We start from the raw sequence: 26,739 nt of genomic DNA, 5'->3' as shown, positions 1-26,739 counted from the left end.
GCAACTTTATCAATTTAATGTTCCTCTCGCAGCTCATATTTAAGCTTTTGCCATAGCTGTGAGGAAAAAAGTGTAGTGTTCCCTTAGATAAGGGAAGGGTCGTTTAGTGCCCAGCTTGGACAGCCACACTCAGATCTCTTATCCTCAGCATTAAAATAGAGCCCAATTTCTTTCCACACTCAAGCGTCCACATGAGTGAGGAGACTTTAGGTAAAGTCTTAGAATTCACTTTAACGTGAGCAACTGAAAAAAGCTGGAGTTGCTTCTTAATGCAGAGTTTTCTACAACAAGGGCAGAACCAAACACTTCAATTGACATTCGACTCTTCCACATACAAGAAGCTGTGGTTAGGACCTGGCTATTCGATGGTACCCATTTCCATTTCTCACACTCTATTAAAGCATACCATTTTTAAAAAGTTAGACGTGTAAACGTGTCACAGAGAAGCTTTCAGTTTACATTTAAATATTCCTCCTACATTATGAAGATGGTTTTTAGTACAAAAACAAAGGAAACTGTGCAAGCAAGGTAGAGCTGTAAAAGAAATGCAAACTGATGCAGTAATGCAGAAGCAGTCACAATTTGCTGCTCCAAGACCAAGGAACAGTAAAGTAAGTGATAACAGCACTTCACACCCAAACCAATTAGCAGTTTTCTTTATTTGTCAACTTATGAAAATTGCTGTATAACTGCTTAAAATATGCCAAGGTACATTTCACTCAATGGAGTAGGGAAAGCAGCTTTCAAGTGTCTACAGGGGTTTGCTACAGAGTCCCAATAGCAGACCATGCTGTACAGCTTACATTTCACTGTGCTTTCATGGAAAAGTCTATATAATCTCTATATACACATTTTAAACACTGGATTCTTGAACTTTATTGAAATCCCTTGAGTATAATACCATAAGCCTTCACACAGTTATCTCAAAAGGAGGTGCTGGAATCTGTAGAAAGATTCCAGTCCACTGGTCTCTCCAGAACCCCCCTTCCCTCACTACCAAAGAAGTGCAATCATTTCACACAAGAAAAAAAAAAATCTGTTTTTTCTTTAGACTCAGATGATCCTTTTTCACAGCAACATAAAACTGGTCTCTTCACAGCTACTTTGAGATGCTGCAATTCAGGACAGTTCTTTCATGCTAAAGCAGGAAAATCCTCAGGGTCATCAGGATTTGGAGCAACGATTTGTGTCTACAAAAGGAGGAAGTAAGTTTAGAAAACCAATATGCATATCTAGGACACATCTGGAGTTGCTAACTCAGAACTAGTTCAATTTTATTTATTTGCTAAATGATGGAAAGAGGCACCTGATGTTTATTTCTAAGCTGTTTTGTATCCATCACTATTTCTACGCAGATAACAGAATTGCACCTATCACTGCAGTATAATTCATAGCGCAAGGATGGTGACTGACTGGGAATTGACATTTTCCTGATACTTCAGATTCTAGCTATTGGACATCTAGACAGACACAGGAAGCAGCTCACCATTTAAAGTGAAAGAAGTCAGTTTTTCAAAGTTTAAAACAAACAGTTAATTTTTAGATGTGTGCAAAAAGCTACAGTGATGCTCACTTGGTTTACTACGTGTGTTCAGGACGTAGCTTTACCAAACAAAAGCACCAGAAGGATTAATTCTATGTTATTTTTAAAGTTCCAAACTTTGGCTAAGTATTTTACTGTTGCTGAACTGAAAGAACCATGGGGATGATTCTGCTTTAAAAAAAATCCTCTATATTTGTTCACCTCCGAGCAGCATAAGGTTGCCACTCAGGATTGCCCCTTTTTTGAGGTAGCTGCCCCAGGAAATCTGTATGGGTTCTCAGCTCACAATGCCAGCTGTCTCATTTTATGGGCTCAGGATCATCCCAGATGTTCTGGTTTTCATACCTTAGCAGTAGCAACCATGGGCAGATACCAAGTGTGAAAGAAACCAGTTCTATGAGGAGAATGGTTTTGAGTATGTGAAACCAGGGGGATTCAATGGAAAGTGGCAGGTACTATAATCTTTAGTAGTTAAATTACGTCTGTTTTGAAACAATTTGCCATAATATCTGGCTTTCATTCATTTAATAGTGTTGTAACTCCTGTGTTTTAACTTGCAGGATCAGACATGCAACATTTATTAACTTTACTCTTGGTAAGCTAGAGGAAGTATTAGAACCTTATTACACAGTAATTTTGCTTGAAGGCTACAGCCTTTGGTAATTTTAAGTGCATAATTATTTCCCTGATTTTATCAGAATTCTTTTCTGAAGTTAACCTCTCCTGTATGTCCCTTCTTCTAGCTGTCATAAATGTGACCAGAACTTGGACCTTTGAATGTCAATGCTTTAAAAAATAAGAAGCTATTTGCAATCTGAATGGCAATTGCATCACATATAGCAATATACTATGGACTGAATACTTACAATAGCCAGGCTAACACTAACAAGTCCTCATTAAAAAAAAATAAAGATCCCAAATTCTCATGTCATTTAAAAGCATATAGTCACAAAATCAAATTACCACCACTTCTGGTCTAGGCCCTGTATCTTCAACTCTTTTGACACGTCCACGACCTCCTCGTGTTCCTCTGGCTCCACGCCCAGGACGAGGAAGATTCCCAAAGTTAATATCCAGCTGAGAAGTTATATCATTAGCTGCTTTTCGGAAGATGTGAGAGTCATCCTCAAAATCCTCCTTTAACATCTAGAAGTGAATGTATCCGCAATTAGCATGCTGCTCTGAGCTTCAAAAAAGTTACTGTATAATAAACCAAATAGCACACCAGTAAAGTCAGACTCCCTGGATTGACAGGAGACCTAAATTGTGTGTGGCCGTGGGGGTAACAAGGGAGACTGTGACAGCCCCCCTATTCTCAGGCTAGCTCTATGCTGGCTCTGCTGCAGTTAAGCATAAGCACTTATACAGCTGGCATACCAGTTTCCTACCACTTGAGGACTGCCACACTGAGAAAATTCTCTGCAGCAAGAGTTAGCCAGTTCCAGAGGGACCAGACAATCTGGCCCAAGGTGTTTACTTATGAGATACCTGCTAGGGAAGGGCTGGAAAGGAATAAGAACAGGGCACTGCAATTTAGTTATCAGTTGCTACCACTGATCCATTCCTGTACTGGCTTTGCTACAGTTATAGCTATAGTGCTACTGTGGAGAGGGTAACAATTTAGTTAGCATTAATATAGCTAGTGCACTTGAGAATATTTTCCGTAACAGCCTTTACCATATACCAGTAGTGCATAGGTGTGCTATAAAGGAACAACAAATCACATTCCCCACATACCCATCTTGAAGTCTAACAGATTACCCAAGTTAAAAAATACCTGTACCAGACAAATCACTACTCCTCTGTGGCCCGATTCTTACTGTACTGAGGCACCTTTACACTGCCAGCTATAAAGTCTATTTAGGAGTAAAATAAAATGTAAGGCACAATCTTCAGCTCCTGTAATAGATAGGTCCTAAACTTACTAGACTTATAATTGTGGAAGTCTAAAACCACACTAAAGGAACACAAACATAGGACAATAAAACAGCCTACTAAGTACAATCTGCCCAATAAGTTTACAGTCCAACAGTGACCCTGCATATACTGAGTCAATGTTTTTATTCAGATTCTAAAATATTAATTATGCAGTAGTGTATAAGGGTCCCAATCAAGGATCAAGCCCCCCCATTGTGCCAGGCACTGAACAAACATAAGGACTTCCCTGCCCCGAAAAGCTTACAGTCTAAGTATGAAAGAATCTATGGTAGAAATCCAGCCCCAATGACATCAATGGGGCCAAGATTTCACCTTTCAACTTTAGTTATAACAGCGTAGTGGCTCTGAGCAGAACAAGAGTTCAGGAAAATAAAACAAGCTCTCCCGGATCACTTTAAGAAGCAGAACCATAGTCCTCATAAAAATCGTTCAGATTTTCTTAAGTGGTTCAGTGATAGTTGTGATGCAATAGTGACCAGATACAGGACAACTTAGTACCTAGACTGATAATGCTGGGAAATTAATTTCCAGTATATCCAGATAAAAATGCATTAGTACAGTGATAAGTAAGCTAAACACCAGGTGTATGACAATGTGATTCAAAGTTAAAATATAAGAAACACTAAGTAAACGGTTTGATAGTGCCTACAACTGCACATGAGATGGCAGAAGCAAGGAGACAGACTTCAATCTCCTATGACTAAGCCTTAAAATAAGCAGAACTGAAACTTAACTCAAGCTAAGCACTTCTTGACATGTCAAGCGTTCCATGTTCATAATGCAAAAGGGATATCTGAAGACTGGAAAAAATTAATCTGATGGTTTTCTTGCACGCATGATTAAAGCATCTTAAAATATGAATACAGATTTTCAGTTTGTTCAGAGTCAGTTTTAACGTAGGACCCAGACAGTGTCCTAACCCTGGGTGAAAGTAGAATTTAGAGACTCCTAAGGCAATGCTTACATCATCTCTATACTTTGACTTGTGAATCACCACTGCTTTGGAAGGAACAGTGGATTCTGGCTTCCGGATGTTGAATTCAGGCTTTGGTCGATTCTGTTGTTGCAGATTTTTCCACTCATCTAACGTCATTTCTTGAGCTACTTCTTCCACTGGCTCCCCTTCAGCAACTCTAAAGGTTTATAGTTGTAAAGTAAAAATCATTAGCTTGTGACATGCCAGGAAGAACAAAAAACCTACAGTAAGGCTACTTTGCTAAGTACAGTATTTTGAATACTTCAAATTCTCTGCCATCTCTGAATTGTATTTGAAGAGCTTCAATACTAAGGAAAATAGTATAGACCCATTTATTTTTCCATAATTTCTCATGCTATGTTTGAAACCAGTTGTCAACTACTGCTGTCTCTAACTTCCCTTATTGTGGAAAGGTTTGGCATAGGTGGGACAGCTAACAAGGATCAAGCAACCTGAACTCCAGATTAAACCAGTCTTGCTTTTGATCTGGTACAGCACAGACCCAGCAGTTCTGCTGGTGGATCTATTCTCAGCAAGAAGTTGAGACCAACATGTCAGTAGGTTTGGACACCACTGAGCACAAGGTTTTTTGGCCTGTCCTACTGACTGACAAGGCTAGACAGAATCACACTTCAGAGAAGCACACATCTCAGGAGATCCCAGGATGCTGTTTTAGATAATCACTTATCTGCCCTGATGGCCTTCTCTTGAATAATTCCACAGGATTCTACTTTGCCCTTTTATAAAATGTGTATAGAAGAGTGAGGGAATTTGGGCTGTGTAGTCATCAATATACATGTAACACGCAGCTCTGCTGTCAGGCCCAGATGGCGTGGTTCATTACTTGCCCAAGAAAGGCATGGATGAAATCAAGGTGGCCAAAGGTCAATCACGTTGAAGAGTGACAATGCTGGTATGTCTAGGAAAGCATCTGAAGTATGGCAGGGATGGTCTGCCCTGTGTATGCTTGCTTTTTTGTGTAAGTTCATAATCTGAGAGGCTTCTATATCTGGTCACTTGTGGATACACAAGAGTGGGATTAGTAGCGGCCAGAAGCCCCTTTCTATCAGCATTTGGCTAGACTTCCCACAATCTCTAAAATGTAGACCATGACACAACCCAGTCTGGTACAGATAACTATTATAATACGTTCCATATGTGATGACCATTAAGAGCCACTTGGAAGCTATCGCTAGTGCAGAAAACCATCGCTCACTACATGGTGTTAGCTGCATGGAGCTCACCACATTCGTTTCTGGATATAATTCAAGGTGTTGATATAAACGTGGTTTGGATCATGGCCAATTGAGAAGCTGTTTCTTTCACAATGCATTGTCACAACAGTAGAGATTAAACTGAGGTATTTTTATGAATGAGTTTTGAATGTCGTAAAGCTTGTGTTAGGCCATTTTATGGTGAAAGGCCCTCAAGATCTGCACTTTGCTTCTCTTTTTGGCCCCAACATTAGGGTTTGGGATAGAGTAGATTTATTTCACTTTGTAATTTATAAATAGAAATTTGAAAGATGAAAGGGGGAATGAGTTATCTTGGAAGGGTGTGGAGTCAGAACTAACTTCAGTAACATATTGTGCATTTGTTTTTAGATTATAGGAGTGCATTCAGTGAACATCTGATAGGCACATTCTATAAATGTAAAGTTATTAGATTATATGAGAAAGGGCTTATTCCTTTCAACTTGATCCTACAGTAGAAGCCATAATGTTGACAGATCTGTCTCCATGGCAACAATGTGATGTCACTTTACTGCAGGATCTAGCTGGAGAAGCTTGGTAGAAGGAAAAAGCATTTAACTGAGTATCAAGAAAGATAATATAGAAAACAAGCAAAGAAAAATTTGTATAAGGGCTCTCAGATTGAAGATTTTTTTTTTAATTTTTTTTAAAAAAAAAGTTTCCTAAAATAACTAAATCATCAGTTAAAATTCGTAAAAATTACATAAACCTACCTCTTGGCATATCTCAATAGTCTTATCCAGGACCTTCTGAAATTATGTTACATTTACACAAACCAAAAGTTGAATGTAACTAGTAGTTAAAAGAGTTTTGGATCTAGTGCAGAGTAAGAGGATTTAACTGTGACCCTGGGAGAATAAGTAGTATGGGGAAAGATTATATGGTTTGCTCATTATGTTGAAGAGGGATCTGATGGAAATCTATATAACGGTACATCACCTCCTTCAGGAAAGCAAGAAGTGGAGAAGAAAGCCAATTGCTTGTGTTCCATGGGTAAAAGTATTGGGATTCCTTCTGAATCCTCTTTGTATCTCAAAAATGCTACAGATTATAGTACAACAGGAGGAGATTCTACTACTTAAGAACAAGAGATCAGTTTGAAGACTAAGTGCTGAAGATTGTAAAGCAATGAGGGAGTTGTGATATTTAACAGGTATACATCTGTATCAAAACTGACCACATGCCAATTGCCAAGGAAGTGCAGGGGGATATACATTCTGGAGATTTTCCTGAAGGAAGATAAAATCAGTTAGGCAGCCTGAGTGGATCTTTTATTTGACAAGTAACAAGTAGGTCCAGATGAGGGTTTGAAATTCTGACACTACCAAGGGCTAGCATCGCCTATTAACAAAAGACAGTGAAAAGAATTTCAATTTAGAATTTTAGATAATGATATCATTGTGGCAAACTACATTGAAGTAGACATGCAGTGTGCACAAAGGGTATTCATATTGTTACTTCATCCTCCTGCTCTCCACTCCTACCTATTTATTTTATCCAGCTGTTGAATGTTTTCATTAACTGAAGTTATAAGCTCCTGAATGCTGGGATTGACCATTTACAACACATTTGCACAATACCTAGCAGAGTCCCCGACTGAGGCCCCAGGGCAGGACTGTAATAAAATACAATTTTTATTCCATTAGTTTGGTATTCCTGTATATACTTAAGAGGCTTTTAATAATGCTGCCTATTGCTTTTCAGGTCTGTTTCTCTTTTCTATTTTTTGGATATAGCTCTTTACTAAGCAACCATTTAAAACGTATTTTTCTCTTACTTGCAGAGAGATTGCTTTATTTGAACAAACAGTAATAAAATAGAAGGGGCTGGGGTTGGAATCACAAACATATCTGTCTTCATAGCACACTATCAGTTATAAAAGTAGCCAGAAACAAACCTTAAGAGATGGTAAATGTTAAAAATATGGGTTAGTTTGGTGGCAGCAAAAGCTTTATTTACTTTATCTTCAGCTGAAAAAAATTCAGCCTACATTGTGTAACTAGCTGATGTGGGCCAAGGGAGGGAGGATCAGCAACAATATACTGTAGTGCCAAAATTAAGGTTAAAATTAAGACAATTAGCCAAAGGGTTAAGAAAAAAAGGTTAATCAAGATAATAGGCGGCTCTACAATACAGCAACTCTAATTGTTGAGACATTCAACATCATCAGTTTAGCAAAAAAGACTAGTGAGGATTTGGCTAGACTTATAGATTAGTTTTATAGGGCTATTAAAATGGTAGCCAAACAAACAGCAGCAAACTAGATGATGGGAAATGGAGGTTTCCTAAAGAAAGATCAGAGGAAAGTGTAGAGCCGCTAATGGTAATTAACTGTGAATTTATTAGGTTCCAGAGAACTAAAAAGGATGTAATACCAAGAGTAAATAACAGATCAAAGAAATAAATCTAATCTCAACAAGATTAAAATAAGAAGATAGAGGATTATACCTACTACTCAAAAAATGCTTTAACAAGTTCCTAAACTAACTGAGTAGACAAGCCCAATAGAAGTCTATCAGGTAATTATAAAAATGGGAGTATAAAGGACAATTGGGACCAGTACTGTTTTTATATTTTAATATATTAATTACAGCATGGAACACATGTTTATACAATAGCATGCATATTGTTTAATAGTGTGCACACTATGTTAGGAGGGGCTGCAAACAAAGACAGACGCTAGAAAGGAATCTAAACAATTCAGAAATATGGGCAAACAGAACTAAGATAAGGTTACACTTAGATAAATACAAGATAAACTGTGCTGCCTGGAACCAGTATAAAAATGAAAGTTGAAGAACAGTAACATGGACAAGGATCTAGTGATGACAGCAGACCAGTTATACACAAGCTTGCAGTGCAATACTGTTAAAAGCCTCCCAGGTTATCAAATACAAGACAAGAATACTTCTACAGCCTCACAAATGCTATACCCAATTTCTGAGGTCTTTTTTTTCCAACAGAATCAGTTCTAATAAATTGAGAAGGGATGGAATGACTAAAGAGTGAGAACTTTCAAATGACACTTGAAACCAAGTGCCTGACTGCAAGTGGTCATTAAAAGGCATCTGGAATCACTGAACTCGCTATATTAAGTAGTCAAAATTAACTGTAAGTCTGGGAGGGTAAAAGTTATTTTGGGGCCCATGTTGAGCTGCCAGTGCAGGAGGGCTCTGTTGCTACTGCACCACCTCCCAACAGACAGGAACTCTGGAGGGCAAAGCCTCCAAGAGGAAGGGGGGCATTAGGTGCATAAGAGCCCCGAAACAACTCAAGTCATTTTAAACAAACCAACCCCTGCTTCTGAAGAGCAAAAAGGTCATAAATAAAGGTACTGTCTTTGTGCAAGAGTGCAGGTGTTAGAAGACGTTCTGAATAAATTCAATCCCTAATTATATATTCTCTCTCTATTAGATATGGCATTTACTTGCTCTTCTAAAGTGTGGACTTATTGTGCTGCTCTCTTCCACCAGAGGTAGCCACCGTGAGGTCCATATATTTCATATGTATTTAGTTTGCACACAGTTTTGAGAATCCTCAGGATGGGAGTCATTTACATTGATGTAAGATATTATATGATAGTGTGCCTTTCACAGAACCTTTGCATATACTGCTGTCTCCCAGATTACTGTGGACTTCTCCTACATCTCAATTTTCATTTAGGAGGAAAGTTTCTAGCCTTCCTGTCTGCAATGAAAGCCCTAACAAGGTAAATAAATACACAGCAATCTTATTGATTCTGCAGAGAAATAGTCTGAAACAGCAACAAAGTGATAAGCTTACACATTTAATAAAGTTTCATAATTAAAAGCCAACTGGATTTGACCACTACAGTTGGATGTATTTTTCATGTCTATGTTCCACAGAACACTGATGTCAGAACACATGTACTTACAAAGAGTTAGGACAGCTGGATTTGATTTTGATTTCAGCCACCATGAAGAGGAAAATGATGCAAGACTCTGAAATACGAACCCAGGCCACTCAAGTAAAAAGGCTTAACTGCTATTTTTAATATATTTAGCTCTGTTAAAGTGATATGGTGCATACATAAGAGTTAGTCTGCCTAAAACTTATCTGCACTGCCCACATGATTTAAGCCTACTGAAAATTAAGTTTCTGGAAATTCAACGTTCTTAACTCAAGTTTGTCCAAGAGACCCTCCCCACCTCCAGTTACTTTAAACCACTGAGTAATCCAAATATGTTAATTACATAAGTTTAAAAAGTCAAATCAACTTAATATTTTTAAATACCTCCAATTTGAACATTAATGTACATAAATTGTAGTGAAGTGGTTAGCAATAACTAGCTGCCTTCAACTTTTGTCTAATGGCTGACCCAAACACTGTCAGACAGTGATATTTTTCCCAACTTCAAATGTAAAGGAATGTTGGCTGAAATATGACTCCTTACTTTGATGTCACCATCCCCCTTCACTACAAGTTATTTGCTTTAGTGTTCAAGTTGGAAATATTAAGAACATTTGAGTTAATCTAATTTCTAACTTGATAAAATTAATTTTTACATCTGGACACTGATCAGAACCAAGGACTGAATATCAGGATGCAAACATCCATCTCAATTTACCTTAGTTTTAAGAAACAATGCAACACTATTTCCAAGCAGTCATTTTTTTTAATTGGATTTAGTGGAGGAAGGCAACTCTTGGCCCCCGTATGAATCTCAAGGGAGAAGATCCTGTTGTATGGAAGACCCCCTTGATTGACTGATTCATAAGGGAATTTTTTCTGTGTTAGTGTATTTCAATCATGTTATCACTTTATGGTTCCACAAGTATCTTGGTGAGGGGTTGTTTTACAAGTAAAATGTCTGCTATAATAGATCTAAAAATAAACTGGGAACTAGAATACCACTATATCATTTATATTCCTTATTGGGTTTAAAAATAATTGAGAGAGCACTATTTCTCTTAATTAAATACAAGTTTATATGTTACAGAAATGTATCATCTTAGTTACTGAGCTAGAGTTTTTACAGGTTAATATTGCCACTCCTTGGAATTACTACGAAAGTAGTAGTACGTATGTATGGTACCATCTGAAAGCCCAACTTGGGATTGGAGTCCCATTTTGCCAGGAAACATACACCAACATTTCAATTTTAAAACATTTCTAGAGTGCCAAAAGTCTGCTAAGTGACACATCGAGAGGCATGGTCTTAGAATGTCTCCCAACATGAATCAAGAATATTGGCACTGACCAGTTATTTTGTTTACATTTTAGAATTAAGATATTCAAGAGACTGTACTTGGTCAGAGGTTCTCCTTCAGGTGCTCCTTGGTGATCCTCTGATTCTGCAGTCTCTTCCACAGGAGCAGTCTGTTCCATTTCACTGCAAAATAGCAAAAAAACCACCTAGGTCATACTGGAAGCATACAGATCAATAGCCGCCCCTCCCCCTTTTTTTTGGGTAGATATGCATATTTCATGGCAAACTGAAGAGAACACCCTTCTGGAACTAGATGAGTTCTATTAGAAATTTTCTGTGGCCATTAAGAGTTCCCATTCTACGGTTCATCCAAAACCCACAACAAAAAAAACAAATAAAGGAGACTGGTTTGTAGGCAAGTAATACAAGATTGTATAATGGGATGCACTGGAAATCCTTGGCTAGAGGAAGAGGTACAAATACGTGAAAGCCAAAAATGTGCATGTTCAGGATATGAGAAAATTCCACAGCAATCAGACCTAATGCCAATGTTAGATCACTTTACATAGCACAACAATTTTACGTTAAGTCAACATGAATTTCACAGTACTTTTCCTAACACTGAAGAGAAACTGATCTAAATTAAGAACATTAGTTGTACTAAATGTTTATATTTCATTTGTCACCATGGAAAACGAGCACTTAATTGAGACAATACATCTAATGTTGTATTAAAGTTAATATGCATCTTTGCAGTACTTTAGCTTCTGGACTGTAATGACTACTAATATTAGTATGGCAATTCCTTTTTGCCTATCTGATGTACCAGATGTTTCAAAGAAAGATGTAAAAAGCCCATAATCAACAATTATTGAAACAAATGTGAGGAAAGCTGTTTCTTTACTTTGCTTATATTCTGAAGTAAGAGCTGATACACATCTTTATTTGTAGCTAGTGTAAGAGGGTAACTGCAGATGACCTTGTTGACCTTTACATGAATTTTCTAGAATCATTATATATATATATTACACACACACACACACACACACACACACACACACACACACACCCCCCATATGAATTTTCTAAATTTATGAATATCTTCTAGAATCACATATACCCGCCTCAACATCTTGTGGTACGGATTTCCGCAAGTTAGTTGTGTGCTGCGTAAGATAGTATATCCTAATAAGCTTTATATTTCATTTTTTTCCCCACTGGCTTTAATGACCATTATAGAGACTTTTGCTATAAATTAAAAGTTTTGTCTCCCTAACACCCCAGGGTAAGCCAGCTCAGGTGGACCCAGATAAGCAACTTAGTCCTGCTATGTCCACTTGAAACAAATGGTTTGGAGGAAAGCTGGTTTATGCAGTTACCAGAATAAGATCTAGCTGAAATAACAGCACATCTCCGCTGTGTCATGGAGTAGGAAAAGTGGCTTGTTGTCCTGTTCCCAGTTCAAGGAGATTTCAAACAGAACCAGATAAAGAATACAGAACATTTTTTAAGACCTAGATATTTTGGTCTGGTCTACACTAGAGAGTTTTGTCAACAAAAGTCAGCTTTTGTGGACAAAACAGTGCTGGTGTACACATTGCAATCACCCCTCCTCCCCCTGGCTGACAAAAGTGCCCCCTCAACTAGAGGTGTAGGGCTTTTGTCAGCATAGCTAAGGCAACGCAATGTCAATATAGACACTGTATCCTCTTACAGTGGTGGAGAGGCCGGGACCTGGGCAAGCTGTGGAGGGCTGCAAGCCCTGGTTCAGGTTGGGTCTGGCAGCTATGTCAATTTCATGGCTCAGCAGCGTAACTGACATGGCTGCCCCTGTGGAGCACATGGAGAAGCTCCCTGACTTCTTGCCCTGCTCTCAGACCGGATTGGGAACCAGCTGCCAGCTGAGAAGCCGGGTCTGCTGATTCCCGGTCCTGGCTTGGCGCCTGGGCCAAAAGTCAGGTAGTTTCTCCACCTGCTTCCTGCCTGGGCAGCAATGAGATTGTCCTGGCTGCCCTTCTGGCGGAGAGCAGGGAACAGCTGCCCCGAGCTCCCAGCTGAGATGGGGGTGTGGGAGGGCAGCCCACAGGGAGCCTGGGAGTCTGTGGGCTCCTGGCAGGGATCTGAGAGACTGGGCTCTCAGCTCCCCACACTGCCCCTTATGTCAGTGGAAGTGCTCCTGGAGAGGATGCATTCCACTGACCCAAGGAGAGCAGTGTTGACATCAGCCACAACTGTAATTATATAGTGATGGCTGTAAGTTGACCTAACATGTCTGCACTAAAAAACATAAGTCGACAAGACCTTAGTTAGCATTGTAGAGTTCTCTTTAAAATTTACCCAGGCCAGTCACAGTCTCCAAGCCCACCATTTACGTAAATAGAAAAGCCACTTAGTTTTCACTCCAGTCAAAAGATGACATGGCCCTAGGCAAATAGATACTTGCAAGCCTGCCTTAAATGAATGATCTCCTTCAGGCTAGAATCTACTCAGTAAGCTTGAGCAAAGGGACCAGTATGACACTCAGAAAACTGAACAGTTGAGTTCACCACAACAGTTAAAGGTAGGGTGAATGGATAAAGCTTGAAATGAAGACAACTGTAACCAAACATATTAAATTTACAGAAATTGTTATAAACTAGAACGGGCACAGATTTGCACTGTACCTCAGATCATCTTTAACTGTTCCCCAGTTGCGAGCTCCACTTCCACCCCTTTTGTCTTCTGTTCTGATTCCTCTAGAGACAGAAACAGTATTCTTCAAATTAAGAAATTCCTTCCTCATTGATGTACCGAACCAAAAGCAGTATTAATTTGTTGACTATACTGTTCCCCATCCCAATCCTTCAAAAAGATACCGAAGTGCTTGAGGCGTGTGTTTGTTACCAATGTATTAGATGAGAGTAATAGATACACAAAGCACTTACGTTTTATCACTCCCACTCTGCCTTTCAAATTCCCGTTTCCCTCTTTGGTCATAGCCATTAAGACTTCTGTTCATTCCACCACCTCTTCCTCGGCTTCGCATTCCACCTCTTCCTCCCCCACGACCTCTCATTGGTCTTTCCCGGTCAAATCTGTCAACTGGCCTGAAAGAAAAGGATGATTTCTAGTCTGTCTACTTCTACAGAAAAATTAAGAGGAGAAAATCTGGTCTTAAAGGGATGCTTTAGTGCAACTGTGATAATAGACCAATTACTATAATCACTCACTATTACTAGAAGTTTTTAGAACACTTCTTTCACTAGCATACACCGATCTTAAACCAAGATTAGTATTTTGTTGGTCTATATTAAAAACAGACAGACGCGAAATATGAACAGAGTGTTAGGTCTCCATTCTTATATCAATAATAGTGACTATTAACTGCTTACTTTTTTCTAAATATGCCAACCATCTTAAAGCATTTTATTAGGCACCATTACTGCCCTCATATCTTAGATTTGCATGTAGCCGGGTGTAAACTCTGGACTTTTTTTTAAAGTCAGCCTATCATGAGAAATAATAATTAAAAAATAAAACAGTTTCAACCCAATGAGTATAAGAAACTCTAAAGGACTTGTTCTAGTACGAACACAAAAAGCAAGACTGACTTATCTGAGTTCACTGACCTAGCAGCATACAGCATGTTGAGGAGCAGATTTGGTTTATTACCTAATATGGATATAAGTAGGGCCTCCCCCGCAATATATTCTGTAATCGTAGAATTTGGTGCAGAATTCACCCCTTGCTGCCGAGTTGTGCTCCAGAATCTCAGTTTTGATTTAATTTTTTTTTTTTTAAGTTTCTAATCATTATGGCTGCAAAAATAACCTTGAAAATGTGAGCCATGAGTACCCAATAAACCATCTGCATCTGCAAGGAGTAGAAAATTATAGCTCTGAAAAGTGTGAGCTGCCCCAATCATCTCACTCAGGGCCCCCAGACTAACTGTGGAATCTGGCATTCCCCCTCAAGATACCACAGAATTCAGCAACTTTTACTGCAGCACGTGTTATTTTGCTGCAACCAGGCAACCCACATTGTTTTCTGTCTCCCTGCCGGGATCTGCCTGAAATTACCTCTTACTCTGCACCTTTCCCCACAAGAAGAACGTAAGAACCGTCACAGTGGGTCAGAACAATGGTCCATCTAGCCCAATATCCTGTTTTCCAACAGCGGCCAATGCCAGGTGCTTTAGAGAGAATGAACAAAACAGGTAATCATCAAGTGATCCATCCTGTCAGCCATTTCCAGCTCGTGGCAAACAGCAATCCCTGCCTATCCTGGCTAATAGCCATTGATGGACCTATCCTCCATGAACTTATCTAGTTCTTTTTTGAACCCCGTTATAGTCTTAGCCTTCACAACATCCTCTGGCAAGGAGTTCCAGAGGTTAACTATGCATTGTGTGAAGAAATACTTCCTTTTGTTAGTTTTAAACCTGCATCTTATTAATTTCATTTGGTGACCCCTAGTTCTTATGTTATGAGAAGGAGTAAATGACATTTCCTTATTTACTTTGTCCACACTGGTCATGATTTCATAGACCGCTATCATATCCTCCCTTAGTCATCTCTTTTCCAAGCTAAAAAGTCTCAGTCTTATTAATCTCTCCTCATATGGAAGTTTTTCCATATCCCTAATCATTTTAGTTGCCTTTTTCTTAGTTTGCTTGGTTACCTTTTCCAATTCCAATACATGTTATTTTGGGATGGGGTGACCAGATCTGCACGCAGTATTCAAGATGTAAGCGTACCAGGGATTTTAAAAGAGGAAATACAATATTTTCTGTCTTATCTATCCCTTTCCTAATGGCAACGAGGGTTCTGTGGCACTTTAAAGACTAACAGATTTAATATTTGGAGATGTAAGCTTTCGAGAGGCTAGCTCTCTTCTTCAGATGCAGTAATACAAAAATAGGTAACAGACCTCACAAACACAGTCATTGCTGAAAATAAGCATTGATAAAAATAATCATTGATGTACAACTTAACTATGAGCCAGTTGTGTATGTTTGGGCAGGGGTATTTCATAGAGATAATCAGTGAGCATTGCCACAGAATTTAAGGATTTACAGCATTTGATCTCATTTTGCAGCAGAGTATATAGGGCCTAGATACAATTACTTAAAATCTGGTTGGTGATAACATCCATGTGCTGAAATCATGAAACACTAAGTAGTGCATAGCAGACTCTGAAAACAAACCTTTATACCAATTGCTTAGTTACCAAAAAGCCCTGTATTCCGTTAGAAAAGTAACTCACATGAAGACATTCGACACACATAAGATTCTGACTGCAGTGTAAATACAGGATAATTTATGTGAGAGCTGATAGGTTCTTTGCTATATCAGTCCCTACACAGCCAAAACTGGGCTATTACACTACTAGGTGCTAAATAAATGGTAGTCCATAAAAGGCTCTCAGGGACACCAAACCCTTCACTGAGGGCTACCTTGCATCTTCTTAGATGGTACATACTTCTCTGCTGTGAACTCCACTTGTCTCTCCTTTTCATAGGGACGGTATTCCCTGAAAGAAGGTCTCCATTCAGCTTTGTCTTGTTTTACCTCTGTTCCCCTGTTATCATTCCATCCTTGTTGTTCTCCCCTTTTAGAAGCTCGCTTCTGACCTGCACAACAAAAAAAAAATTATGAAGAGTCTAAATACAAGCAGCATTAATGGATTAATTTGCAATTTCTGCACTACTGGCTCAAAAGAGATGACTATCACCATTCAGTTTTCTATTATTTCACTCCCACCAAAATACTGTATGAGGAGCTGGTAGCACTACCTATGGTAAAGGTTGCCTAACACTTCATACTATAAAAGACCATATTTTCTGTTGCTTATAACTCCAAACTTTAGCCATTCAGGCTGAAATTACCCATGCCAGGCATCTGTCTCAGACTGAAAATTCTGGAGTGTTTTGGCTAACACAATTCAGCCATTTCAGAGAACAAGATTAGGGAAAATACCTCAGTTTACTCATGTTAAAAATATATTATAGGAACTCTCTCCTGTGCTCTTGCAAAGCTCACTCTGCTGGCACGCAGGCAACCTGACTGGAACAAAAAAAGGGACGAGGAATGGGCAGACGGGGAGCAAGGCTGCTGCAAGAGCCAGAGGATGGGGAACCAGGACTCAGGGAGCTGGACGTGAATAGGAGCAGAGGGAGACAGAACAGGCAGATTTATAACCCCTAGAACACATTTCTCCGCAATCCTCAGTGTCTACATTCCTCTACGATCAGTAAAGAGATGTGAAACCCACCAGCAAAGTCTCATCCCTCTGTAGTGGTGGTCCAGAGAAAGTGATAATTACTACTGATGCATGCAGTGTTGTTATAGACATGTCAGTCCCAGGATATTATAGAGTTAACATGGGTGAGGGAATATATTTTATTGGACCATCTTCTACTGATGAGAGACAAGCTTTCAAGCTGACACAAAGATCATCTTCAGGTCACAGAGCTCTGTGTCAGCTTGAAAGTTTGTCTCTCTCACCAACAGCAGTTGGTCCAATAAAAGATATTACCTCACCCACATTGACTGTCTAATTATACTGCTATCAGTTACTCCGTTAGTTCAAATGGAATAAGTCTGTGCGATGAACCTAACCTGCTGATGAAATGTGGGTATGATTATGATGCCACATGATAAAAAAACTGAAAACCAAATTCTAAATTAGGAAATTACTCAAGTTATATATGGGAGTATGTAAAGGTTGCAAAGCCAAGCACTCAAGAATCAGGAAACGCTGGAATTGAGGCTGCTCATGCAATCTTAATTTGCCCGCCTTCTATGTATTCACTATGATACAGTCTTTAATTACATGATCCCATAATATTTTTTCATAGTACCCCTATCTCTCACTCAGAGCACAGGATGCTTAGTGTTCTGTAATGAATAAGACTCAGTGCAATGATTCCATATATAGGATCATTGCCTCAATTGTTGCAAAAGTTGGAATGTGTGTAGTGAACGAGGCATGGAATCGCAGAAAGCAAAAGGATAGTCTTGGAGTTAATGCCACATTGGAGAACTGAGTTCTATCCCTGTGTCTGCCACAGAATTCCTAGTCACTTCAAACGTTTACAGTTGGTCACTAGTTGTGTCATTTTTATTTTGAGTGCCCAAAATGAGACCGAAGGCCCAGATGCATTTGTATGCTCAATACATCTCTGTAACTGATGTCAATGGGAGATGAGCTCTGTACATATGAAGTGCTATAAAAACACTAAGTGATCTTAAAACAAATCATAATACAGGTGTCTCGAGTTGGGCATCCAAAATTAGTGGTCACTTGGCAATTCTGACCTCCATGCTTCAGTTCCCTCATCTATAAAATGAGGGGAATACCACCACTGAATCTCAAATGGATATTGTGAGAATGAATTCATTAATCTTTATGAAGCACTCAGATACTATGATGATGGCACTATAGAAACACAAACAAGAAAATAATGGGTTCAATGTAAAGTTTGCATGACAAGTGTTAAACAATGCCTGGGGACACTGAAGAGAATATTAAAAAACTACCCAATCAATTGGAGGCAGGGGTCCCATGAAAAAGGTCATATATATCATCATGTAAATAAGGACTTTCACAATACATGAACATGAGGGGCCTAAATGAATGTTCCATGGGCAACATTTTCATCAACTGTGGCTTATTTATCACTCACTAACTTTCACCCTCTCAGAAAGGTATGGGATTCTGGGAGTTCATACCACAGAATGCAGGTCATTACATTGAAAATTACTATCCCAATTTAAATTGAAAATCTCAAACAAGTTAGCCTTAGAGCAAACATTTTATACAGTATCTTTCCTACAGAACTGGAAACTAAAGCAATTTACAAACCGTGCATAAACCATTCTGCCCATTACTGAAGTCCAGCCAACAGACTGTTCTAGTGTATAATAAGTGAATAACATTATCAATTTGAAACTAAAGGGGAAAATGTGGATATACGGAATGTATTATTTAGTAAAGTTAGAATCTGTCCAGAAGCTGAGGTTAACATCCCTAATCTAGTGCAAGTTGGTTGCTAATATTACATAAGACAAATGATCAGAGCCACACCATTACATCTCATCTGACAGTGCAATTCCACCATCAATCTTAACACAGGGCTCTATAAATAATGTGATTATGACCATACAAATTGCCCCCCAACTGTCCATATAGCTCAGTCTGCCACAAAAATTAAAACAGATTTTGGAGCACAACTAAGAAAAAGTAAATCTCTAGCCTAGTGTTATGAAGGTTAGCTTCAAAATATTAACTCAGAGAGTGAATTTGCATGAGCATGCAGGCAGATCAAAACAAATAGCTCTGAAGGGGGTCACAGCTGCCCCATTCATCCCACTGGGCTACAGACACTGAAGCCTAATGGTAAGACTGTCAACACTTAACTATTTTCACTGCAGACCATTTTTGCAGAAATATCAAGGTAACATACTTCACTGCTGTTGCATGTAGTAACAGACATTGATAATGAGTAGGAGGGCAGCTAGTTGCTGTCATGACATATGGGTGGAAAAAAAATAAGTGGGTTTTTAATTCCTATCTCCCCCGCCCATTAACAAAACCTCAAATGTCTTGTGGTTATCAAAACACAAAGCCAATGTTCACACTTAATAGGTGCCCCAACCACCTTCCCCAGCCCCAAATATTCCCTATTCAGTTGTCAAAACATCTAGCTATCATACCTCTCTGCTACCCCCAAGTCTTCAATGCCATTTATTTTCAATATAAAAATCAGTGGCATACAAAATTGAAAGTTTTGGAAAACCTCAAAATACAATAAATTTAAATATCAAAGCAAGGTTACTGTCTTGATTGACTAGAATTGGGATGAGGAGCGCAACTAGAGGGATAGTGCTCTATAATTCAGAAGTCACGGTCATGAGATATGGCACTATGAAGGGCATTAATTCACTAATGACTCAGGAGAAGTATAGTTGTAACCAATATAATTTGCTTTTCATTTTTCCTTTAAAAAGGACAGGAAATTGCATAAAAAAGAAACATTAAAAGGCCACTGAGGCTGCATATTTAAGTTTTTATGGGCAACCTTAATGAATACAGAAGGGGGCAGAATTAATGTGGTCCATAAAACCTTAAGTCTAGCATTTCCTACCTTTTAAATGCTTGACTTTGCAATCTTTTTTGAAAATTTATGTCTAATATGAAAGTTGCAATATGAAGTCAGACTATTTTAGATATTTCATACAATATAACATAGTGAACTAAACAGAGAGACTTCCACCTTGTGATCTCGTGCTTTCGATATGCCAGCATTTTGTAACAGAATTGCCTACAGCTGTTTTCCCCTACACAGCCTCTTGCCCATATATCTAGAATAATTATATTGGAGTTAGTCATTTTAAAAAAATGCTGCTGTTTTTACAGCTACCATCATGATCTAGGATTCCTTAAAACATTCAGCATCTTAATGCCTCCCAAAATGATGGATAATACAGTCAATCTTTAAGCAATCAGGGACAATGTCTAAACTACACCATCTCCGAAGTATACATGCTAAAGACAGGAAGAGAATCATCTAAAATGTTCATAATAGGTTTAGAGACAAACTGAACAGAGCTTTTTATTACTGCAGGATCAGCAACTTTAATTTGCCTGGACTGATAGAGAATGCAAACTCTGCATTTCACTGGGCCCTTTCAATAAAGAGCTGGCAAATGCAATTTGATCTCTGTTCTAAGAATGAGTGAGTTGAGCTAACATCAAGAGACACAATTACAAAAGCTATAATACCTACATTTCATACCCGTCCTCTACCACCACATACAAAGACAGCTCAAGGACCAACCAAAGAACAAGGCATTTGCAATCAAATAGTAAATATCCACCATTTTGAAAGAATAAGGAAGTACCACAAACTTGATAGTCTGAAGAATGGAGATCTAGTTAAAAAAAATTAGGTCAAATAACTACCGCAAGTGGTACTGCTCGTGTCATCTAATAATTAGATTCCAAAATTATTAGATTTAATAATTCACAGCAGAAAGCCTAGGAAGAGAGTACTTTGGATTCAAAAAGATTTACTATTGAGCTGTGCAAAGATGACACCTTAAAAAGACAACTGGACTTATGACTTACATTTGCTTTACAAACTGCTCACTTTCAGGTGACCTCAATGATTAAGTGGCAACTCGCTTAGGAAAAGTTGAGAACCAGTCAAAACAAAGAAAAAAAGCCGCTGATTTACAGTATTATGCAAATACAACAAAACCTCCATTCAAACTACCAAAAAACATGACATTAAAAAACTAATATTACATAGAACTTTTGAGCAGACTGAGACAGCTTTACTAGTTGAAGATCTGAAGTTGCACATGACATGTAGACAAGTGAAATTCAAATCTTTCTGAAAAATGCTGAATATTTATATTCAGATTTTACATGTTGCAAGGAACAATTAGTTTTTTTCTACTCCAAGTAATCCATGTAATGCAGTATTTTAGATCAAACTATTATAATGAAAATTGCACAGTAGCACTTTAACCCTAATAATCAGTTTTGGCTGTTCAAGCACTTATGTTTTTAATTTGCAAAGGGTCTAGTAACAAGTCCCTTGAAGTCTATTACAAGCCAATTCAAGAAAGCACGTCACTTACCTTTAAAATAAAGATGTAACCTTCCAGGTATGTGGGCATCATTAGAAAACTCTAGTTATGCCAAATTCAGCCTAGAAGGCGTTTAACAAGCTCCTGCTTATTCTTTACTACCAGACTGATGATGCCTTGGATCCTGCACTGAGTCCAGCAGTAGGCTTCCAATCAAGCCACATACAGCCAAGGCTCCTATGAATTCCAATTGCCTACTGGGTACAAGTTTGGATTTTTGGTAATTCATCATGAACGCCAAAGCTGGGAACACATCAGTGTTGACACAGATCAGTCATCCAAAACTCTTCAGAGTGGTGTCCTTAATAAATTGTTCAAATAAAGAATGTGTGCCCTTCCTGCCTATGCAGATATGCTTGATGGTAGCTATGGGCCTTTCATGAAAACACAGGAAGCCAACACCATCCCAAAAGACAAGTCATAAAATTGGTAGCAATGTTCCTCAACTACAAATCAGATTATTTCAGTGCTCGTGAAGTATTTCTACGTGCATATACACAGTCAAAGTCCAGAGTGCATAGTCAGCTGCCTTCCTCTAGAACCAGCATGGCCATTCTCAGGGTGACCATCAACTTCTCTTTAACAACATACTGATTTAGTTCTCTGAAATCCAGGATGGGTCAAAGCTCTTTTGTCATTTTGATTAGCAAGAAGTATCTGGAACAACACCGCCATCCCTGATCCTGGCCTTTTTCTCTTTTGGCTAGAGGCATGGACTTGATAGCTCTCTGCGAGAAAAAGATTGGCTTTCTTGCATCAGGTCTTCCTGATATTAAGGCAGCAGAGAGCATTCAGGAACAAAGAGAAAAGATACTGTGACAGGTTTCTGAAAACCTGATCATGTCATCCCACTGATTGATGCTCAAGGGGACAAAAGTACAGCAGGAGGTAAAAAGCTCCTCATCTGCCTCCAACAGGATGGTTCTCGCAGGCTACTGGCATCAGCAAGTGAAGTGTGATGGAGCTTCTCAAAAAGCTTTCAGCTTTTGCTGCTCATTAAAGAAGGGCTGAAGACCCTTTGGCTTCTGATGCTGTTCAAACTAAAACTCCCTTTAAGCCAGTTGCTGATGTGAAAGCTAGCTTTCCAAGCACAATTCTCTCAATCATGGACCTGATACACTCCCCCACCCCATTCCCCAAATAAAGGAAACTAGGAAGTGTATGATTATCCTCTGTGGAGGTCCTCCATAGTGGACATACTTGGAACCATAAGTCCTGTTATTGCAGGGGCCTCAGACACTGGTGCACTTCAGTCTCTCCTACTCCCTGCCTGTGGCACATAATAATCTAGTCTCCTGTGGGCTGTAATATCTTGGTCTTATTTCAGTTACTGGATCTAGTGTGCAGGCATTGAGTGGTGCTGGTGGCCTGTGGAGGTCAGACTAGAGATGATGGTCCCTTCTGGTTTATGACTCTGGCTCATCTGAGCTCAAATAGCAGCCCTCTGCACTCCAATACTCAGCCTGACCTCACCCAAAAGGCTGGAAAGAGTCTAAGCAATAAAGTCTTGGAACATTGATAATGCCTTGTAAAGCACAGTTTCCACCATAACATCTGGTGCAAGATGCTGATGTCTAAAATGGCGCTTCCTCTACCAGAAACACCAAATCTCAGGGTACAATGTCAGCCTTTAGGGTGAGAGGAAAAACTATACTATTAGCTTCATGGTAGCCTTTCAGAGGACCAGCTGTGAACAGGCAAGGTCTATCCCCTTCTGTTAGTTGCACTGAGAGGGACAGTCTAGAGCAGTTGTTCTCAGCCTATTTACCATTGTGGGCCGCACCCAATACTACCTGTATTGCCCTGAGGATGTCACATGGGCCACAGCTGTGTGCGGATTGGGCCACTGGTTGAGAACCACTGGTCTGAGGGCTACAAGGCAAAAATACTGAGCAGTAGCGTGCTATTAGCCACTCTTCCCTCTTTAGTAGAGAGTCTCATCCAATGACCTGAAGCACAATACTAATGACCTCTATAGCTGGCAGAGCCTTCAGCTTTGAAGATGACATTGCCAAGTACTTTGATAGAAAAGCTGCCCTGTCAGACTTAACAGAGAAGAGCTGGGCCTGCATGGTTCAAGTAACTCTAGCACCACATCCTAGCAACTCAGCAGTCTTGACAACTCAGGGTTTTAGCTTCAAGGAATTACCCTTCAAAGTAGCCAAAGCCAGCCTGGCACCACTCTCACTGTAATCTCCCTGAGATTTTACTGATGCATCTTCAGTGATCATTCAGGGTGACATTGGCAAACATTTGACCACCCCAGAGCATTTTGGTCAATTTCAAAGCAGACAATGCAACAAACATGGTCAACAGTCTTAGATACTGTTCTGCCTCAGACAGGTTTTGAAGTTGCAGAATGGCATTCCTTCCTTACTTGAAATCATACTTGAAAAGAAATCAACTGAAAAGAGGGATTTATTGTTTATCTTGACTGAAATTATGCTACACCACCAATGCAGGCATGAGACAAATGGACCTGAACTCACAAAGCAGGTGCTGCTCTGCTCTTGAAAAGTTTGAGTCAGCTCTTTAGCACATCCAGTGCAGATGCATCAAGACAACAACCTTTGGAGCTTCAAATAACTATGATGAGTGCCAAAATACTAAGCACTAGCCAAAACACATGCTGAAGCACTGAAGACAAGCATCACACAGAACCACCCCATGGTGCATTACTTGGGACAAAGACATCACCATTTAGTCAACTGTACCCAAATGACTGAATGCTAGGAGCATTATAAAAAGGATACATATGAAAGTTATGTGAAAAGTTAGCACGACACAGAAGTCTAGCAAATAGGTAGCTCCTACATCAACTGTGGTCAAGGAGGAAATATCTGGAGGATGATATTTAGATGGGGTGTGAGCCATTAAGTCCAAGGAAGAAAATTGTTTTTGAGGGATTAGGAAGTTTTCCACTAAGGAAGATAGAAAAATCAAGGGCATAAGTCCTGGAAAATAGTATCTTTAGAGAAATCATGTTCCTTGCTCATGGTGTTGACATCTTTGAGACTCTTTCAACCAATTACCGGAAACTGGGTCATTCTGTCCAACCACACACAGCTGCGTTTATCCTGTAGACAATTAGTTGCTTTCTCCTCTTTAATATCAATAATCCAATCTTTCCTCTCCAATCCTACTGATAAACCCCATCCTATTCTTTGGTTATACTAAGTGAGCCAAGATAGGATCTTCTCCATTCTGGCCTCTTCCCCACTTGTCTATTCATAAGACTACCCCTAAAGTTTTCTTGCCACTGTCCAAAGATTAAGGGAATGATACAGTAGGTCACTGACAGTATTCAGTTTACTAACTCCTCCGGATAAATCAATTACTAGTTTAGTGCTCCAAAATATAAAGAACCCATTGCAGTATCTAGAACAGACATATAATATTTACATTTGCACAGCTCATTTTCTATTGGAAACTGAACTCACAGCCTTGGCAAGCCTGTAAAAGTTATTCTATACATAAGGTGCTCAGATACTACAGTAATGAAAGCAGTATAAGGACTTATATAGAAAAGAATAGTGGACTTTCAGATGTGCACTGTTCTGGCACAAGTTCTGCAACACTAGACATAAAAACAGAAGTGACATCCTGGCTCCATTACACGTTCAACTCATGTTATATAACATGCAGTCTGATTATAGGATCCACAAATGTTTGTAGACAACTTGGTTATTTAGTAGCACTAGTGCTTTTATTCTAAAATCACTTTACAGACACCAGTAGTTTCCCTTTATTATATTAGATCCTTAAATCACTGAGCTGCATTTCAACATCAACCAGGCTCACCTCCAAAATGCGAAAAAGTAAAGACAACCTAAATAAATGCTCAATCTCAATGTCACTACTCTCCTATGTTATTTTGGCTCATGTACTTGAAACAGTGTTACCTCTACTTATTTGAGTTTCACTGCATATCTAGCAGAACCACTCTAGCCACAATGAAAAATGGACTTTCTGATAAAATGTAAAGGCTTTAGATCACACCCCCTTTGTTTAACCTGCTATCTAAACAATTTTCAACAGGACATGAAAATAAAAACCATGAATAGTATAAATTCAATTACACACCCATTTTAACCCTAACTGGTTCCCCTATTGCTGGACAAAGATATAACTTCATTTCCAACCTCATTGTTTTTGATTCGGAGCCAGGGTAACCATTGGACCATGTATCTGAACTTAAAGGTAACCTCTTTAAAGTGTTTAGCTGGACAACCAGACGACCCCCCAAGTTCTTCAGATCTCAAACATCAACAGATGATTGCAGGAGAAAAGCCTGGGGAAAATAAGAGACAGCCGGGGAGGGAGGCCAGTCAAGACTGGAAGTCAGGCGGTCGGTAGGCAGCTCCGCCACACTCACCGGATGCCCTGGGCCCAGTCATATAGCTGGGCGCGGAGCGGGGAGGACAGGGACTCCTGCGCACCTGCAGTCACTGGCAACGCGCCGGACCGTTCTCGGAGGACCAAGCGCTCTCCACCCCCCCCCCCAGGCCCGGGCCCTTAGCTATTCTCGGAGAGACTCCCAGCTTTCAGCTAGAGACACCGCTCAGCCAGCACGGGGCCGGGCAATCGCCGCTCCGCCCGCCGAGCCGATACATACACTCCCACGGCGCGGCCCGGCTCGCCGCCCAGCCGGCCCCCAGCACCCTCCGACTCCCCCAGGGAAGAGCTCAGCCGCCTCCCACCGGCCCCGGCGTGGGCGGGCCAGGCCGCTTCCCGTACCGGGCTGCGGCGGCGGGGCTGCGGGCGCCGCGGGGCTCTCCGGCTGTAGGACTTTGCGCTCTTTCTGGGACTCCCTCTTGCCGGCCACGGGGCCGGGTCTCTGGCCGGGGCCGGGTTTCCTGCCGGCGGCGGCGGCGGCCTCGTCGCGCTTCCTGCGCTGCTGCTGTCGGCGCTCAGCCTCGCGGAGGACGTCGAAGGGGTCGGACTCATCGTCCAGCAGCTGGTGGAAGCGGTTGGCCACGGCGCAGCCGAAGCTCTCCTGCATGGCGGCGGCGGCCGCCACCGGGCTGCCCAGCGCCCCCTTCATCACCGCCGCGGCCGCCCCGCCACTCCCGGCGGCGGCAGCTGCCGGCGCGCGCAACCAACCCGCGCAGCGCGGCAGGGAACTGGCACAGAACCGGGCCCGCCTCAGCAGGACCCACTCCCAGACAACCACACCATCGCCGCTCAACCCCCGCTCCTCCGCCCCGGCCCCGCGTGCGAC

At 40.3% G+C, this 26,739-nt stretch overlaps 1 protein-coding gene across 2 annotated transcripts; it reads right to left on the bottom strand.

The window, feature by feature from the left end:
* Positions 1-640: 640 nt before the first annotated feature.
* Positions 641-26,739, bottom strand: HABP4 (hyaluronan binding protein 4). 2 transcript variants are annotated; one of them, XM_067568686.1, is made up of 8 exons: positions 26,256-26,739; positions 16,342-16,492; positions 13,806-13,967; positions 13,545-13,616; positions 10,981-11,064; positions 4,446-4,614; positions 2,507-2,689; positions 641-1,190 (listed from the first exon to the last, which is right to left on the bottom strand). In XM_067568686.1, the coding sequence occupies exons 1-8, from the start codon at positions 26,560-26,562 to the stop codon at positions 1,134-1,136; spliced, it is 1,185 nt and encodes a 394-aa protein (XP_067424787.1). In that variant the 5' UTR covers positions 26,563-26,739; the 3' UTR covers positions 641-1,133. The 2 variants fall into 2 exon arrangements, with proteins under 2 accessions (XP_067424787.1, XP_067424788.1); XM_067568687.1 differs by lacking the exon at positions 13,545-13,616.

The sequence above is a fragment of the Emydura macquarii genome, unplaced genomic scaffold (genome assembly GCF_026122565.2).
Source record: "Emydura macquarii macquarii isolate MOO-44397 ecotype Brisbane River unplaced genomic scaffold, CSIRO-AGI_Emac_v2 contig_2897, whole genome shotgun sequence".
NCBI classification, from domain to species: Eukaryota; Metazoa; Chordata; order Testudines; family Chelidae; genus Emydura; species Emydura macquarii.
This window is presented reverse-complemented; position numbering and strand designations above follow the sequence as displayed.